The 16,996-nt window shown below is 45.4% G+C and overlaps 1 protein-coding gene across 2 annotated transcripts in view; it reads left to right on the top strand.

Annotated features, from left to right (window-relative positions):
- nrp1a (neuropilin 1a) overlaps positions 1–16,996 on the top strand; it is a 61,828-nt gene that overhangs the window by 16,230 nt on the left and 28,602 nt on the right. For both annotated transcript variants that reach the window (XM_062441751.1, XM_062441752.1), the window contains exons 4-6: positions 4,551–4,732; positions 12,749–12,976; positions 16,411–16,566. In XM_062441751.1, the coding sequence (XP_062297735.1) occupies positions 4,551–4,732; positions 12,749–12,976; positions 16,411–16,566 (566 nt within the window). The remainder of the gene's footprint in view (positions 1–4,550; positions 4,733–12,748; positions 12,977–16,410; positions 16,567–16,996) is intronic.

Below are 16,996 nucleotides of genomic sequence, written 5' to 3'. Positions count from 1 at the left end.
TAATAGCAAAAGAAAGAGCTCTTGTTCTGGGGGTTTCCACAGCAATGCCCCGGCTTATAAATGGCCCGATTAAGAAATCTAACCAATTGTACGAGGCTTATACAGTCTGTCATAGCGTTATTCCATTGCCTCAGATTGTATTGCTTTTGTAGAACCATATCAAGCAGACATTTATAGAGGGAGGACAGATTATTTCCATGGGAAAGCTTCAGGCAATATAACTGTTATATTGTTAGGCCGGTGGTTTGTCGCCTTCTCTTTGGCTTTGCAAGGAGGGCTAATGTTCTCGTTTGACACTAGCGGATTGCTTTCTCTCTGTGCCCGAAGAAAGAAGGCAGGCTAATACATTTGAGTCGGTGAAGCGAAGGTCGTTGAGAATTACATTCACCCGGCGCCCACACTCCTCCTCCGCCTCGCCCCCACTACCCCTCTCTTTTTTCCCTTTAATTTCCCCACTGGATTGGCAAACAGTTTTCACTATTAGCACTGTGGTAGGCAGCTCTATGTGTGTGTGTGTGTGTGTGTGTGTGTGTGTGTGTGTGTGTGTGTGTGTGTGTGTGTGTGTGTGTGTGTGTTGTAGTGTGCTGGCAGGCCCACCCACACCCAAAGCAGACTAGGCAGATAAATAGGCGCACGGCTCAACTGGATTGTATTGTCATGAGGAATAAAGACGTCGACAACAGCGGCGACACGACATAACACATCGCCACACGAGCCCCTCGGAGGTTGAATCTAAGTTTAACTTGATGTTTCGGGGGGGAGGGTGGGGGGGCGGTAGATGAGAGAGGCAAGCCCCCAAAACTGTAGGACCATCTGTGGCTTAAAAGTAGGCCATGTTCCTACTATTCTTTTATGATCCTAGATATAGGATGTTAACTGTCCTCTGTCTTCCCCTACGGACTCTCAACCCTAGAAGCAACTCCCCACAGGTGTTTAGAGCAATGGATTATAGCTACATTTAACACTGCTGGCAACAGGAGAGCTTTTTCAGAGGCATCAAACCGCCCCGCCAAGCATTTTTTCTCCCCCCAACATAATGTCTTCCAGACGATAAGAGCCTGTGGATGGATCTATGTTAGCGGAGAAGAGCCTGTGGATCCACTGGCGCAGAACCGCTGGAGTTCTGGCTGACACACCAGTCATTAAGGCACAAATAGAGACGTTTCAAGAGAAGGAGGTCTCTTCTTTCTTTCCTCGTGCAGCACAGCGAAGACCCCCAGGGCGTATTCTCTCTTCCGTGTGCATCCTCTCTCTCCCTGCTGTGCCGCCTTTACGAGGGCCATCCGAGCTGATGATGTGCCAGAGTAAAAAAAAAAGAAATGCAATAAACAGCTTTCCTGGAGGAGCGAGGAGCTGAAATAGAAGCAAAAATAAGAGTAGCCCTCTTGTTTGGGTAGTAAATAAAGAGTCTGTGAGGACAGGCGGACTGAAAACATTCATTTTGTAGCTTCTGTTCATGTGCAAGCATGTATTACACATGCTATACTGTACACAATACGCACTACTGTACATTTACCTACACTTGTTTGCACATATATCTCGTTCATGTACACACAAATACTCGCTCAGCTCCTCCAGCTTTACTGCAGCATGCTCCTCTCTCTTCTCTCCTTCTTCATCTCAGTGATGCATCTCAGCATCAATTTTTTAGGCGTCTGGCAATGCTCAGCTTTTGGCAGTTGCGGGGAGAGGTGGGGTTGTGGTGGTGGTGGTGGTGAGGAGGGGAGGGGGGAGTCAGATAGCTGCAGAGACATAGGCTCTGAGGTGAATTATAAGTCTGCTGATAGAACAGAGCAGGGCTACAGAAAGATTGATGCTCTCTGTTGTTAGCTGGGAACCAAAAGATGGAGAGGAGAGGAGAAGAGAGGAGAGGGGAAGAGAGGAGAGGAGAGGGCCTCTAACTGAGAAATTGATTGCACAGATAGAAAACAGAAAAATCTCAGTGCTGCATCATCTTGGAATATGCTTCTAGTTTATTTTTCAGAACACTCTGCGCTTCACTACAAGCAGACACATGACTTCGATCGACATTAACATCATTGCTGACTGCCAAAAAAGAAAAAGCAACACTGGTTCCACTTTAATCTTCTCGCTATAAATATTTACTGTGTTGACTAAACTTGGCAGGGCGATGACATCATTACAACAGAAACCCGACCCCCGCTCGAGGAGACCCTTTAAACTAAATAACGAGCGACTCCCTGGATGTTTAGCCGCAAATCGGAGCGGGGTGGAGGGGGTAACATTGTAAACACCATGTGAAACTAATATTTTTTTTTACGGAGCTGCAGCTGATAAAGTAGCTGAAACAAAGTGGTACTTGTGTAAGTCGAGCGGAGTTGTTGCCACAGCTGGTGGGCCCGTGAGGAGAGAGGGAAGAAGATGTGATCTTAAGAGAGGGTTAAGGTTAAGGTTAGCTTCTGAATTTCAGAGTTTCAGACTATATGAAGGAGTCAAAGCGGACAACACGAGATCTTTCCAGTCAGTTTTTTAGTCGACCTCCGTGGCGAAGCAGTGGCTTTCATGCAAGGTGCCCTCTAACCCAGGAGACTAAAACTTTAAAATAGATAAAAAGAAGAAGATAAGGAGGCACTTGATGCTTGCTGACAGCTCCATATCACCTCAGATTACTCCATCCAAGCAGAAAGACAAGTGAAGTCATCCATTCCCCCCCTCCTGCATCTCCTCATGGGACCCAATTTCGTGGAGTGGCACTTCTCTCCGGCTCTACATTTAGTTACACTCTGTCTTTTCCCTCTCACTTGCCAACTCCAAACTTATAAAGCATAAAACTTCCACATAAAGAATGTGTGAAAACAAAGTACGCACCCTAACTCCACATATACATACATGCACCTCTCCTAAATCACCTCTGGTAACTCTGTTTTTACAAATATATCTTTTAAAAATTTGAGACAGGTGAAGGAAACCAGTTTTTGTTGATGGTGGCAAAAAAAAGGGTGCGTGTGAAAACAAGTCTGGCGGCACCTGAGGGATTTAGCCCACCCTGAGCCATCATTCAAAAGTGTAAATCGCCTTTTTGTATGAAATCTGGGGCATTAAGTGAATTCAGAATTGCTAAGGAGGTCTGATGTTTTGACAGTAATTTGGGAATCAAGGAAAACTATGAAAATAGGCCCCTATGCCCAGAAGGCACATATTTTCTAAAGAAGGGGAGGAGGAGACAGAAAAGAAGCTTGTGTGTGTATGTGTGTGTGACTCAACATGGCCACACACCTGCTGCACATTATACTTTGCATATATAAAGATTCATTTCTGTATTCGCCGTGTGTGTCGTTTTCCTTTTTTTCCTGCTTTCTGATGAAGATGGAAGAGCCGGGTGCAGCGGGTCATCAGGGTTTGGGCAGGAATACATTCGATAAGTGGCCTGCAGAGCTGAAAACTTGGCAGGAACGGGGCGTTATGGGCAATTAAGTACTGTGGAAATCTGAACCCAAATCTGCCGTTTGGAGCGGCACTCTCCCCGTCACTCTCAGTCAAAATACGGCATGGAGAAGTCATCTCAACCGTCGTGCAAACTCAAACACACACATTCAGGCACCGGAGTCGAAACCACAACTCGAATGCATTAAACGTACACTCTTAACAAGTGCTTGAAAAACACACGCATACACACACACACTGATAACCTGAGGCTGTTTAGACCACCCTCGTCGAAAAGCCGCCCTCATTGCTTCTCTACCAGCTTAAGTTCCGCATGCCAGATTCTGTGTGTATAGAGTGTGTGTGTGTGTGTGAGAGTGTGTGTGTGAGTCATGGCTCCTGTTCCCAGTCCTATTTCAAAGCTGTTTTCCTCTTTTGCTCCTAAACCCTGTGCCGACTCAATTAAGCGGCTGCTCCCTTCAATAGCCGTGGGTCTGAAATTCCATTTGAATGTGATGTTTGACTCTGTGTGTGTGTGTGTGTGTATGTGTGTGTGTTTAATAGCTTTAACACCTGCTCTTTCTATTCACCAGCCTAAGCCAAAGGCCAAAATATAACCACTTTGAATTCACATTTTTCCTTATAGAAAACGAACACACACACTGTCAGTGTCGTCCCGTGGTTAAACAGGAGATAGACAAATGTTCAGATGAAGTTCAGTAGTTAAAGCAGTTCAAGTTACGTAAACCTGACCTCAGTGCTGCTGGGAGTGCAAAACCTCCATGGTGTGTGTGTGAGTGTGATGTAATGAAAGTGTAGCCTGCACACCTGTTCTCTGAGTTTTAACCTGAGACCTCATTAGTACACAGTGTTTTATTTCCACTACATTACCTGCACAATATGCTGTGTTGCTCTGTGTATATGTGCTCCTCAGAGTATGAACGTGTGGGTCTGTGTGTGTGTGTGTGTGTGTGTGTGTTCACATACATGCACGGTATGAAATGAATCGCTGTTTAACACTAATTGCAGCCGAATTCAATTTACTTCTGCAGAACAAAGAACAAAGACAGGAATAAAGTTAAACCCTGAAGGAGGAAATGTTTTACAAAGCAGAGTATCACTAACACTCTGCCTCTTTCTCTCTCTCTCTCTCTCTCTTTGTTCAGGTATGACTATGTGGAGGTGCGAGATGGAGTGGATGAGAGCGGTCAGCTGGTGGGGAAGTACTGCGGGAAGATCGCCCCTTCTCCGGTGGTCTCCTCTGGAAACCAGCTCTTCATCAAGTTCGTGTCTGACTACGAGACCCACGGAGCAGGTTTCTCCATCCGATATGAGATCTTTAAGACAGGTGGGTGGCCTCACCTCATCCTAACTATATGAAACATGACCTGGGATGTCACATAAAATATTATTAACCCTTTCATGCATGAATTATGATAATCTCAGTCAGGATTTTTTTCCTAATCTTTTAAAAAATTCTCTTTAGGCATGAAAAAACATATTATATTAACTTAAATCAACTGATTAACAACCAAAAAAGTGATGCAGATGAAGTGGTAGTGTATGGGATGATGTAGTAGTGTCCATTGTGGTGGCTGAAGTGTAACTATGCCATCCAAATCCATGCATATATATATAAAAAAACATCTTTTGAATAGATGTCCACTGTAGCGACCACTAGGCATGAAAGGGTTAATACTGACATACAACCACACATTTAATATTGTCCATTTAAAGACGCTAAGTTGAAAATATGTCATCATTTTTACAGTTTTATTAAAGTAGGAGTGCAAACTGGGTTGATTATTCCAAGATGACACCATTGCTCGAACTATTACTCCATTTCTCTGATTGATGGTCACATATCCCATGAAACTGTTTGTGTCTTGTTGCCAGGAAACAAGAACTAAAGGTGCTGACAAACTCTTTAGAGGGCTTTTTTTAGATTTATCACATCATGTCATTTGATTGAAAGTTCTAGAGCAGCTCCTAAAGGGACCTTATTATGTTTGGTCAGCTACTGTTTCAAAAGTCAGAAATAGAAGCGATTGTTCCGTATGTCTTTCACACCAGCTACTGTCTGCCGTTCCCGAAAAAGAACACCTTCCCCCTTTTTTTGTGCTATATATACATCCAGCAGTACAATGTAGATGCATGTAGAAGCTCACACTTTTCTATGCGACAGTCTGATTAGTTAACATGATAATTGCATTCATTTCCCACTACAAAATGAATTAACATAAAAAACAATTCACATCTTGAAGTAGCTTGTGACTTATTGCTTTAAGTTTGAAAGAAAACACCGTCACAAGCTTCACATCACAATTAAATCATTTCAAACAATCTTTACTCAACTTTTTTGCCTTTCGCTCAATCTGTCACATGCCACAGTAAGACACAGCACGAGCTCCGGTGGAGTAATTCTGATAATGGGGTAAGAACGAGTCTCTCCGTCTAATTTCATGGTTTGTTTGTGATTTAGTCAAGGCACCAGAGCATCAAATTATGCAATCGCAATATGGCAAGCAATATGCTGCATTCAGAAGCAATGAATCATAGTCCCATATGCTCCATAATTGTAGCACTTTTTATGTGGTGTGAATTATTGTACAATAAAGCGAGGGCATCATTTGCTTGCCATTGATTCAGCAAATGTTGGTTCGCCGTCAGATGGCGACGGCGACGGCATTAACCTGCTTTTATAACCAAAGCCTAGCAGGTTGTGGAGAAAGTGCGATTCAGCGCCATTAACGGGGATTTAAGCAGGATGTGCTTTAACCTATTTGAGTTTCTGAGCACCGCAGTGGTGTCTAATTAGATTTTGGTTCCTTCCTTAATGTTGAATCTAAAAAAAAAAAAAAGCCTCTGGATAATATTAGATGGGAATCAGGTATGAGAACACACAAATATCCTCAGGGGATGTCTATCTTATCAGAAAGGAACACATCAAGTGAGAGAATTTCCTGTTAGTCGGCTGCCTTCCTTTATTTGGATTGAAGGGAAGGAGGACAACACATATCTGGAGAGAGTGACTAGTGGGCAGACAGGTGCTCCAGACTCCACTTTCATTAATTAACCTCGGCAGCAGTCTGTTGGACGGCCCCCCGTGACCTCCAAGACGATGATGAATGGCCCCCGCAAGGTTCCTCCTTCCTTTTTAATCTAGGCTGGTGTGTGTCTGCTCTTGTGTGTGTGTGTGTTTGGGCTTGTGCGTGTCACCATCGCGACAGGGCAGCTGGTGGAGTGTGGGTCCATTTACGAGATCAAAGCAACGCTCCACCCCCGACACACACGCCAGCTCATCTGCGAACACGCTGCTTCATTCCCCCCTCGATAGGCCGGATAAATCCACTACATTCTTCCATGATTAGCGTGGTATTTCCCAGTCTCATCTATTACCCAGGACTGATTATAAATGAGGCGTGTGAGGGGCCCGGTGGCGATAGGAGGGAAAGTGCTGAACACGCTCTTAGAAGTCACTGAGATATGGGGGATCTAGCAAGAAATATGGATGTAAGCGCGGATAGAAGATTCGGGACTCGAGAAAGTTCGAGCGAGATCAAAATCAGAGCTTTTTCTTGCTGATTGAATCCTAAGGGGAATCAGGGTTAGGAGAATAGGGTGGTTGCACAGATAAAACCCAAGACAGAACTATTTCTTTTGGGTATTATGCACCCTGCACAATCCACCCCCCCCCCCTGTGGAGAAGAGCTCCTGCGGAGTGCCATTGCTCCCTCATTGGATCCAGACTCTCTTTATGCTTTTTATTTTGCTCAGTGTTTTGACTACTGCCTGCCGCCAAGAGAAGGGCTCTGAGATCAATTAACAGAGCTGTTTGTTTGAGCGTGAGAGAGAGAACCGAGCAGAAAGAGAGATACAAAGCTAGCTGATTAGCCCATCTTATCAACAAGCGGGGTATTAGTTGGGAAAACATTGTGTTGGCTAACACATGTAATGTTAATGATGATACACAGATGCTCTGATAACGGATGGAGGAATGGGAGGCTCACGCTTGTGCATGCCAATGAAGGAAAATGGAAAGAATGCAGGCTGTTTATCACTGTGATTATGGGCCTGGAGATCACTGGAGGTTGACCTCAGGGACCGGTGCTGCTTTTTCTTCCTGGGTTCAACACAAACAAAGGTCACGTGGATGATAAATATACCCACATAGGAAAATAATGTAAACACATCCTCCCTTCAGGGTTCACACGGCAACCTATACAAGTATGTTTGCGCTCGCAGGTTTACCCACTTAAGTCGTAAACTATGTCAACACACTTTCACACACGCTGGCGTTCACTACCCTGGTTTTCATCAGCGGTAGACTGCGAAGTGTCTTAATTGGAAGAGAACAGGTTGTTTTGCGGCTCTCTGTGGCCGCTTCCTCATCAGCCTCTCTACCCCCTCTCTCCGCTCCTCCATCCCATCCAACCATCTTAATTAGCATGGGCTATTTATTTTATAGCCTGCAAATTGGCAGCCTCGCTCCGCCGGCTGAAGTCTGGCAAGAGACAGGAAGAGAGAGCCGGTGGGTGGTGCGAGGGGAAGGGAGGGGTGAAAGCAAAAGATAGAGATAGTCGAAAAGTGAGAAATATTTGAGCTAAAGGGAGCAGAATAGCAAGTGAGCTGTGAGCGTGTGTCTCAACGGAGGCCTTCCATTTCCAGACAGTCATAAAATGGTAAATAAAAAAGCCGGGGCAAACTACAGCCTTGACTTTATAAACAATCACAAGCGCGGACATAAATCACTAATATCTACCCCCCAAAAAAAGTCGTATATATATGAGCTAAAGTGAGGTTGCACTCCGCTGAAATCCTGGTCCTCCTGTAGATTATACAAAGATCCGTTAATCCCGCTGTCTTGACGGTATCTTGCTTAAAATCCTCAAGTGTTTCTTAAGTGCACGCGCACACGCACAACATATGTTTTCCTTTAACAGCTCAGCAGTTTGCTCGCAGCCACATCAAGGCTGGCCGAGGGCCCATTGAAGTGGGCGAGGAGGCAGAGATAGTGCCACTGGAAGTAACTACCCCCCCACCTCCTCCCCTCCTCCATTCCTTACACCCTCCTCACTCGCACACACACTCAGTCTTTGTCTACTCACGATTACTAAGCACTAAAAAAAAAAACTCACCATCTTTCCACCTTATAGCTCTGTTTATCATGTCACCATGATGCGGGCACTCTCAGTCCAAGCACACACCTGTACAAACACTTTCAAGGTAGAGGTGTATGTGTGTGTGTGTGTGTGGTTGTATTGGGTAGGGCCTTACACACACGGGGGCACATTTGGCTTTCATGGACGGCACGCCCCGATGCCATAGGTCACATCTGGCACGGAGACGTACTGTCATCACACACGCTACCCTCATGGAAACATAAGACAACAAATTTCTTTTAAGAGGAACCAGAGGGAGAATGTACACCCCTCCCTCCCTTAAACCCCTACCCTCCCCACACCTGAGCCACGTCACGGGCACAGTAGATACAGAACAGTGCAGAGCCTCAGGGAAGGTGTGTGTGTGTGTGTGTGTGTGGGGGGGGGGGGTGGGGGGGGGGGGGGGGTTTTAGTGGACGCAAACCCGTCTAACCATCTGTTTCGATGACTGACGCTCCACAGGCTCCGGGTTAATGTTTGATCCAGTGTTGAATGAGTTTATTCTCTACCAGCGATTAACCCTTCTGTTAGACACAGTGGAGTCGGAGGGGGTTGACAAAAGGGTGGTATGAAGGGGAGGCAGTAATGGGTGTGAAGGGGGGGAAAAAAGGGGTCGGAATGGGCTAATGATCAGCCGGAGAGCAACACGGAACATAAACAGCGGTGATTTACGTAGCAGTCCAAGAACAACACCTTCAGACCCGATGGCTCCGGCCACTAATAACCCTGACTGAGTAGGGAGAGAGTTAAATAGATGGAAAGAAAAAAAAAAAAGAGCAGTGGATTTGTGGAAAGAGTGAAACAGAAAGATACAGGGAGGGATTTTAAAAAATGAAAACGGCGAGATGGCTGTCACATTTAACGCCTTTTCCTCGCAGCAATGTTGTTCTAATGATTAACGCCCAGCCTCTAGTCAGCTTTCAGCACTTCTAGCAGCTGCTTAACAGTGAATAAAAGGACAAGTCATCAGGGAGCTAAGAGTTGAAAGGCGCCCTGCTCTCTTAACGCCGAAACCATATTTATTTAAGATTTATTATAATTCCCCAACACTTGTGAAGATTGAAATCAGATCTCCATTAAATATCATTTTGCTGGCAACGACTTGTCCCGTTAAACAAACTCTAATCACTCAGCGAGCGAGCCGGAATGACATTTGTTTACTCCCCCCCTCTCACCCACCTACCCCCCTAACCAGAGGAGAAGGGCTCAATATAAACGAGAGCTAAAAGAATCCATTACTGCCAGCAGTAAACGTTGGAGTGCCTGGTTGAAGGTTGCAGGTAAACGTTGTGTGTTGAAGGTTATACTTTTTCTTGTCTCTTCTTACTTCCTGTCATTAAACTCTGGTGTTTGTTTAAAGGCAGTGATTGGACGACTGGGGTTCAATGCGGCCAAACTATCTGCTTTATCTCAAATGAAGTGAAACATCTAAGTGTTGCTTTGAGATGAGCTCCTGTGTGTCAAAACCACAGCCCGACCGATACTAGGACATTTTTAGGGCCGATGCCGATACCGATATGAGGGAGACAAAAATTTCCGATATCGATATATTGGCCGATAATATTCTTTGTACAGAACATACAGATAAATGCACATCTTTTGGAACGATCCCTTAAATGTAATGAAGATAATGGATGATATTTTACAGTTTAACAATACATTTTCTTGTATAAAATGACATCAGTACCCTAAAACGGTGAACTTATCTGGGAATTGAATAAGTAGAAAAATATATATATCGGCACATATCGGATGACATATTGGCTGATACCGATATATCTGTGATAGGTCAATATCGGCTGATAATATCGGCTGACCTATATATCGGTCAAGCTCCAAAACGTTCATATTTCAATCCATTTCTCTCTCCTGTTTATTGCCCAGTCAACAAACAACTGCAAACAGCTGCAATAAAGCAAGGAAGATGCACAGAGTGAGTAAAGGGCAAGACAACCTGATATATTTGTCTGCTTGTCAATACAGATGCATACGGACGCTTGAATGCCTCTCACGCAGGCATCAACACAAAGCATCCCAGGTGTAGCGAGGGGGAGCTGAGGACGTAAGCCCTCCCGTGTGGAGGCACTAGATAAAAGAGATCTGTTGGATGATTGTCTTGCCGGTGGGACCGACCAGAGTGCTTCTGTCTTCTCTCACCACTCTATTTTGTTGTGATGTCTTTGCGCTGTCCTTTTCTTGGGAGCGGGTGGTACAAGTGCAGCCAGGCACACAAAAGCCGACAATAGGGGAGTTTGTCCTTTGTTAGGCCTCAGTCGTGATCATTCAGGAAGATCACCGAAACAGAAAAATAGTTGTGGGAAAATGAACAATTTGGACACCTTTTTTTTTTAAAGTGCCTTAGTGGCTGACAGATTTTTTTCCCAGTGAACCATTCCCAATGACCACATCTGTTCTGGTCAACTCCTGAGCTGAGATAAGGGTCATGTTGGAGGGGTGATGAAATGGATGGAGAGTGGAGCTCTGAGCCAATATCCACAGGAAATTCAATACACTGACCTGAATTGCACCTCGGGTACCGCAGCTGTCTAGAGCACTCAGGAGGACGACCGTCGTCTTTTTTTCCCAAAGAAGTGGCTCGCATCTATAGGTTTCTCCCCCCCTTGGAAAAAAACTGCCTGACATTTCTTCCAAATCCACCGTGGTAAAGTGCAGATCCGCAGCATCTAGCCACCCTCTCATCCGGGGGAACGTTCACACTCTCCCTCTCTCGACAAAATCTCTCCATTTTCTGGGGGTAAATACGAGGGGAAGCTGTGAAATTAATGGTGCCCACTGTTCTCGAAAGCCACACTTTCTGCCGCTGCACTAAATGTCAACTCTCTTTAGAGTCAAAACGCCACTCACCGCGGCTTTCGACTTGGGGAGAAAAGAAAATCAACATGGTTCTCCCTCCCTTCACTCATTCTGCCGGTGGACAGGCTGAAGTGGGCCTGATGGTCCTGAATTAGGGGGCCCCTGCGAGATGCTTGAGTGACAGTGGAAAAAGCAGTTTGCCACATTCATTTAAGCTACAATGACTGCAGCACGGAGGCTCTATCTAGCGATAACTCCCTGCAATTTTGGTTTCGATCAGCCCCATCTGTGCCCATCACGCGCGCTGTCAGACTAGCATGAAAATGACGTTATCCTGGGCACATTTCTGCCACTAATGGCTCCAAATAATTGCCCTGGATGACAGTAGTCCTCTCTTTTTTTCCCCTGTTGTTGTTGTGTTGTGCGTGTGTGTGTGTGTGTGTGTGTGTGTGTGTGTGTGTGTGTGTGTGTGTGTGTGTGTGTGTGTGTGTGTGTGTGTGTGTGCATGCTTTGTGAAGCAGACTTGGTAGCTCTCTGGCCTCACTGCTGGAGCCTGCATGTCTTAATATCTCTTTCTGTCACTCCCTTACAAAAAAATTTTCCCTGCAACTCTTAGCCTCGTTTTTTTATTTTTTCTACCACATGTCACTCATTCTTAAATAATAATCTTGTGCTCATGATGCTCTGACAAATGGCTAACATGGGAAATGTGTTAATGCTCCTCATCATCTGAAAGGCAGCTCTCCAGGGAGCTGTGAATAAATATTTTGACTTTCCCTTGTGTAATACTGTGCGTTTAAGTGTGTGTCTGTGTGTGTAGATGTGTGTATGTGTGCAGTCGTTGCCCTCGCCTTCCATCACTGACACTGTAATTTCTCCTGAGCACCTCTCATATGTTACACAGACGTATCCTGATGAGGCTTGTGTGTGTATGTGTGTGTGTCTATGTGTGTGTGTGTGTGTGTGTGCGTGAATCAAGCTGTTTATTCATCGTTCCCTGATTCTGTTGATTGAAGCCTTTCACTAATGTTTGCTCTCGCAGTCCAGATGTTCCAGGAGTTACAAATTTTACACATACACACATACACTCAGTGATGGAGTAGGACATTTGTGACCATAAGGGAATGGGGAAAAAAAGGCAGAGAACCAGATGTAGCCTCCAGTTGAACAAGACTATGAAGGTGGTCTCTCATCTGTAGGCCATAAACTATCCTTCATTCAATAGACTGACTGGGAGGCAGAGCTTCTCAATACCCACCACAAAAAAGCCATCCGAAAAACAGGACACTTAACAAGCCGTCGTTCAATAGAACCAATCCTGCCCCTTTCTTTGTCCCCAGTCTCATCTTGTTTTCACTTCTTTTCTTCTTTTCATCCCTCCCCCGCAGGTCCTGAATGCTCCAGGAACTTCACCTCCAACAGCGGAGTCATAAAGTCGCCTGGCTACCCCGAGAAATACCCCAACAATCTGGACTGCACGTTTATGATCTTCGCCCCGAAGATGTCCGAGATCATCTTGGAGTTCGAAAGCTTCGAGTTGGAGCCTGACCCGACGCCCCCTACTGGCGTGTTCTGCCGCTACGACAGGCTTGAGATCTGGGATGGCTTCCCTGGAGGTGAGCAATATTAGAATAGAATGGAACAGAATAGAATAGAATAGAACTTTATTGTGCACCATGGTGGAAAATTGTCTTTGACTCACTAATAACAGACATACACTAGACAGAAATTACATAAGATCCATAGAATCCATAAACTTCTGAAAATCATTTATAAAGTACATAAACATTTGTAAAGTATGAAACATAAGTGCATATCAGTTACTGGGTACGTATTGTGTATTGATCACTTGGTGTATTAGTATTTATAATATGAATTGCACATTTCTCTTTATTAGTATAGTATGCTTTTCTCATTTCTAAAACTTCAAACAGTGTAGATTTTTAGGGCCCGACCAATACTGGATTTTTTTGGACTGATACCGATGTCGATATTAGGGAATAAAAAAAATGTGGATATTGATATTTCGGCCAATAATCTTATGTATACAAAAAATGTACATAAACAAACTTTTTTTCTGAAATGTGGTTACCAAACACAAAGACAAAGATATGTAATGGAGGCATGATATTTTTCCACTTGCATATTTGGACACAGAGGAGTCATTTCAAGGCCACTATAGGAAAGATGTTAAAATATGTATAATCCCACTCTCCTGTACTGGCAGAGACAGAGAGTAGGTGGGTGAAGAGGGGTGGTGGGAGGGTGTCGGGGGGGGGGGGGGGTTTCAATGTCACTTTTCACAGTTTTACCAGGGAAAATTAACATCCTCTACACAATATGATGGCATTATCCGGGCCAGTGGGCTAACTGCCTTAACCAGCCTTGGCAGGGGTCCAAGATTCTGTCTACATGAGCGTAATGCTTAGTCATCGCTCAATGCCAAACACTTCCTGATTACAAGAGCCTCCCGCCCTTCCTTTCCCTGTCACGGCTTGCATTGTGTCACAGGATTTGTTAGTGTCTGCACATTTGGGACTCGGACGCCTGATCTAGGATATGATATTTAAGTTGTTGCTTCTCCAAATCCTGTTGCATAAAGACCACGACTCAATCTCGCAGGAAACGATCCTCAAAGGAATTTCCTTTTTGGAGGTTTCAGTGTGTTTCCCACTAGATGGGTGGTAAAAAAAAAAAAGGCTCACGGAATTAGAAGCGAACCATCTTAGTCTTAATAAGAGGCAGCATCTTCTGGTTGAGCAGGGTTAGGCAAAGGCTGCAGAGTGTGCACATTTTTAAAATATCGCCTTAGAATAGCATTTTCAAACCCATCTAAAAATCAGCAGGTGAGAGAGAGAGAGAGAGAGAGAGAGGGGCGAGCTAGGTTCAAAGCAATGTTTCCATAGCCCGAGATGAAGCTTTGAACTCAGGTGAGCGAAATCACCTTCTTGAAGTTTTCAGTTTTTTTATTTCTTTTTCTTCTGCCGGCTATTCCAACACAGGGCGCGGGCAAGATGAAAGCTTTTTCTCGCCCATCCGTGGCTGAAAATTGAAACAATTTTATCTAGTTCAACCCGGCACACATCAGTATTCGGAGCTCTGAGGTTGAAGTGTAAATCGCGGGCGCCTTTTCAAGTGAGTTTACTTAAAGTTCAGTGTTCGCTGAGCTCACATCTCTGCAGGGTTGAACTGTGCACGGTTTACCTTTTTATTCCGCAAATCATTTCCATAACTCATTTGTACGTTCTTCCCAAGAGGTGAGACATCTTTTCATTTTCAAGATTTTCTGTTGATTAAGAAGAATCTCAAAGGCTTGAACTGAGAAGATGTCACATTATTATCACCTTTGAAGGCATATTTTTACAAAATATTCACCCCATAGGTCGAGAGACGAGATATATCCTGTGTTACCTCCAACTAAAAACACCTTTCCTTGTGAAAATTTAAATATAAACTCAAAGTCTGACACAAAAGAAAAAGAGGAAGATACATCCGTGTCTCTTTTTATCCACCGCTGAGCCTCTTTCGGGGCAGAAACTGGACCGTCGCCGCTCCGAACGGACGTGACATCACACCCTTCGAGTGTTGTTGTGCGTGTGATAGACAGCCTCGAATAAAAATAAGCCACGGGAGGAAAATAGTGTGTCGGCTTTTGCCAGGCGGTACCTGTGGTGCCTGCTGGATCGATAATGCATTAGCACAGAAGGCTGGGGGCGCGCTAGCCGTATGGGGTGCGAAGAGGTGAGGAGATGTCCGGGCACATTCTGGCCTCCCCCAACTCCTCCTCCTCCTCCTCTCAAAGCACACCTCAATGGCCAGGCAGGCTCTGCGGAAGAATAACCTCCACTCCCCTCGCCCTCATTTCCCATAGGAACCGAAAAGCGGGCAGGACTCAGAGTTCATGCCTGGGTTCTTTAAAATTTCATAGAGCTGGGGAGTCATGCAGATAATCCGGGAGATGGCTTTTTTTTTTATGTTCAAGCCGGGCTTTAGCAGGTTTAAAAGCACACACATCCACTCATACGCATCCACCACACACAAGGCACCTAGGTTATGAAGATTAATCTGAGCCATCACACCCCTTGCCCCTCGTATAGTCCCAGTGGCCTGGCCCCCTCGCCTTTCATGTAGGAGCTGGGCTGGAAGAGGTGTGTTTGGATGACAGGAGGGCCACGGGGAGGTAGGGCTGTCACTCGCCACTGATCACAGCATTAGTAATCACAGATAAGCTGCAGGTCCCCCCCCCTTCCAACCCCGCACGCACACCGAAACCCAAACACACACACACACACACACACACACACACACACACACACACACACAGACGAATACGCACGGATCATAGCACACATCAGAGGCACCAGGGCAAGGTCATTGTGCTCTCTCCTGCTCTCCAGCTCTCACCCTCCCATCACTCTTTTCCCCCCTTTCGTTTCTCCGCCTCTCTGTCTCCCCCTAACGTTTCCCCCCTTTCATTCTACTCATTCACCCCACTGGAACGTGTCCTTTTTTTGACTTTTATTGCCCTCTGTCTTTTACTGACTTGCTCCCCCTTTCCTCCTCATCCTCCTCCTCCTCCCCCCCCTATTGTCTCTGCCCAGTCTTTACTTGTTTGGTCTCCTTCACAAAACTCACTGAGCCATGGCTGTGTCCGCCTCAGTCTGCACAACATTAAAAAGAAAAACCAGTCTCGAGATGTGAGATATTTACAGCCAGCAAATAGACAGAGACCGTGACCTACTGACACCACAGGTCCCTCTTCCGCTTTCCTCCTTTTTTTCTTTTTTTTTGTGCTCGCCGGGGCAAGCAAGCATGGAATGCTGGGAGTCTTTTTTCCTCAGACGTCGTTATGGTGTCGGGTTAAAAAAATGCAGGAGTTGCCATACCTCACTGACACACTAGTTTCCACACCTCCACAGGGGGGGTGCAGGGTTGGTAAACCAATGTGTGACATGGTGGTGGCAAACAAACAAATATTGAGTTAACCCAACTCTAACCTGACTAACAATGTTTATCCTTTTTCCCCCCTCTCCTCTCTCTCTCTCTCCAGTCGGGCCGTATGTCGGGAGGTACTGTGGGCAGAACACTCCGGGCAGGATCATCTCTTACACCGGCATCCTGGCACTGACAATCAACACTGACAGCGCCATCGCTAAGGAGGGCTTCTCTGCCAACTTCACCGTCATCGAAAGGACCGTTCCAGAGGGTAAGCTGGCGTAAAAACACAGAGAATTCACACAGATTGGAGGGGGCGGGGGCAGGGGGGTGCCAGGGAGGCAGCAGCAGCAGCAGCAGCAGCAGAGGAGGAACAGAGGCAAAAATTAGGTAGAAATCTAAATAAAATCAGAATCCAGAGAGTTCAGATTGCAGGAGAAGAATCCAAATTGGTTAGTTCCAGAAGAATTAGAGGGCAGTGAAGGAAGCACTAAAGGAATATGGCTAAAAGTAAGAAACAGATGTCTGCACCTAAAGCTTCACACGGTCCTATTATAACCAATTCCCACCCGTTTAACAGAGCTTAAAGAGTTGTTAAATAAACACCTCCTGCTTCTTCATTCGTGGAATGCGTAACAAGGTACAAGTCTGTCTCCCATGGTTTACAAGACTTACATTAACAAACTGTGGGCCCAGACAGG

The sequence above is a fragment of the Scomber scombrus genome, chromosome 20 (genome assembly GCF_963691925.1).
Source record: "Scomber scombrus chromosome 20, fScoSco1.1, whole genome shotgun sequence".
Classification (NCBI taxonomy): Eukaryota; Metazoa; Chordata; class Actinopteri; order Scombriformes; family Scombridae; genus Scomber; species Scomber scombrus.
This window is presented reverse-complemented; position numbering and strand designations above follow the sequence as displayed.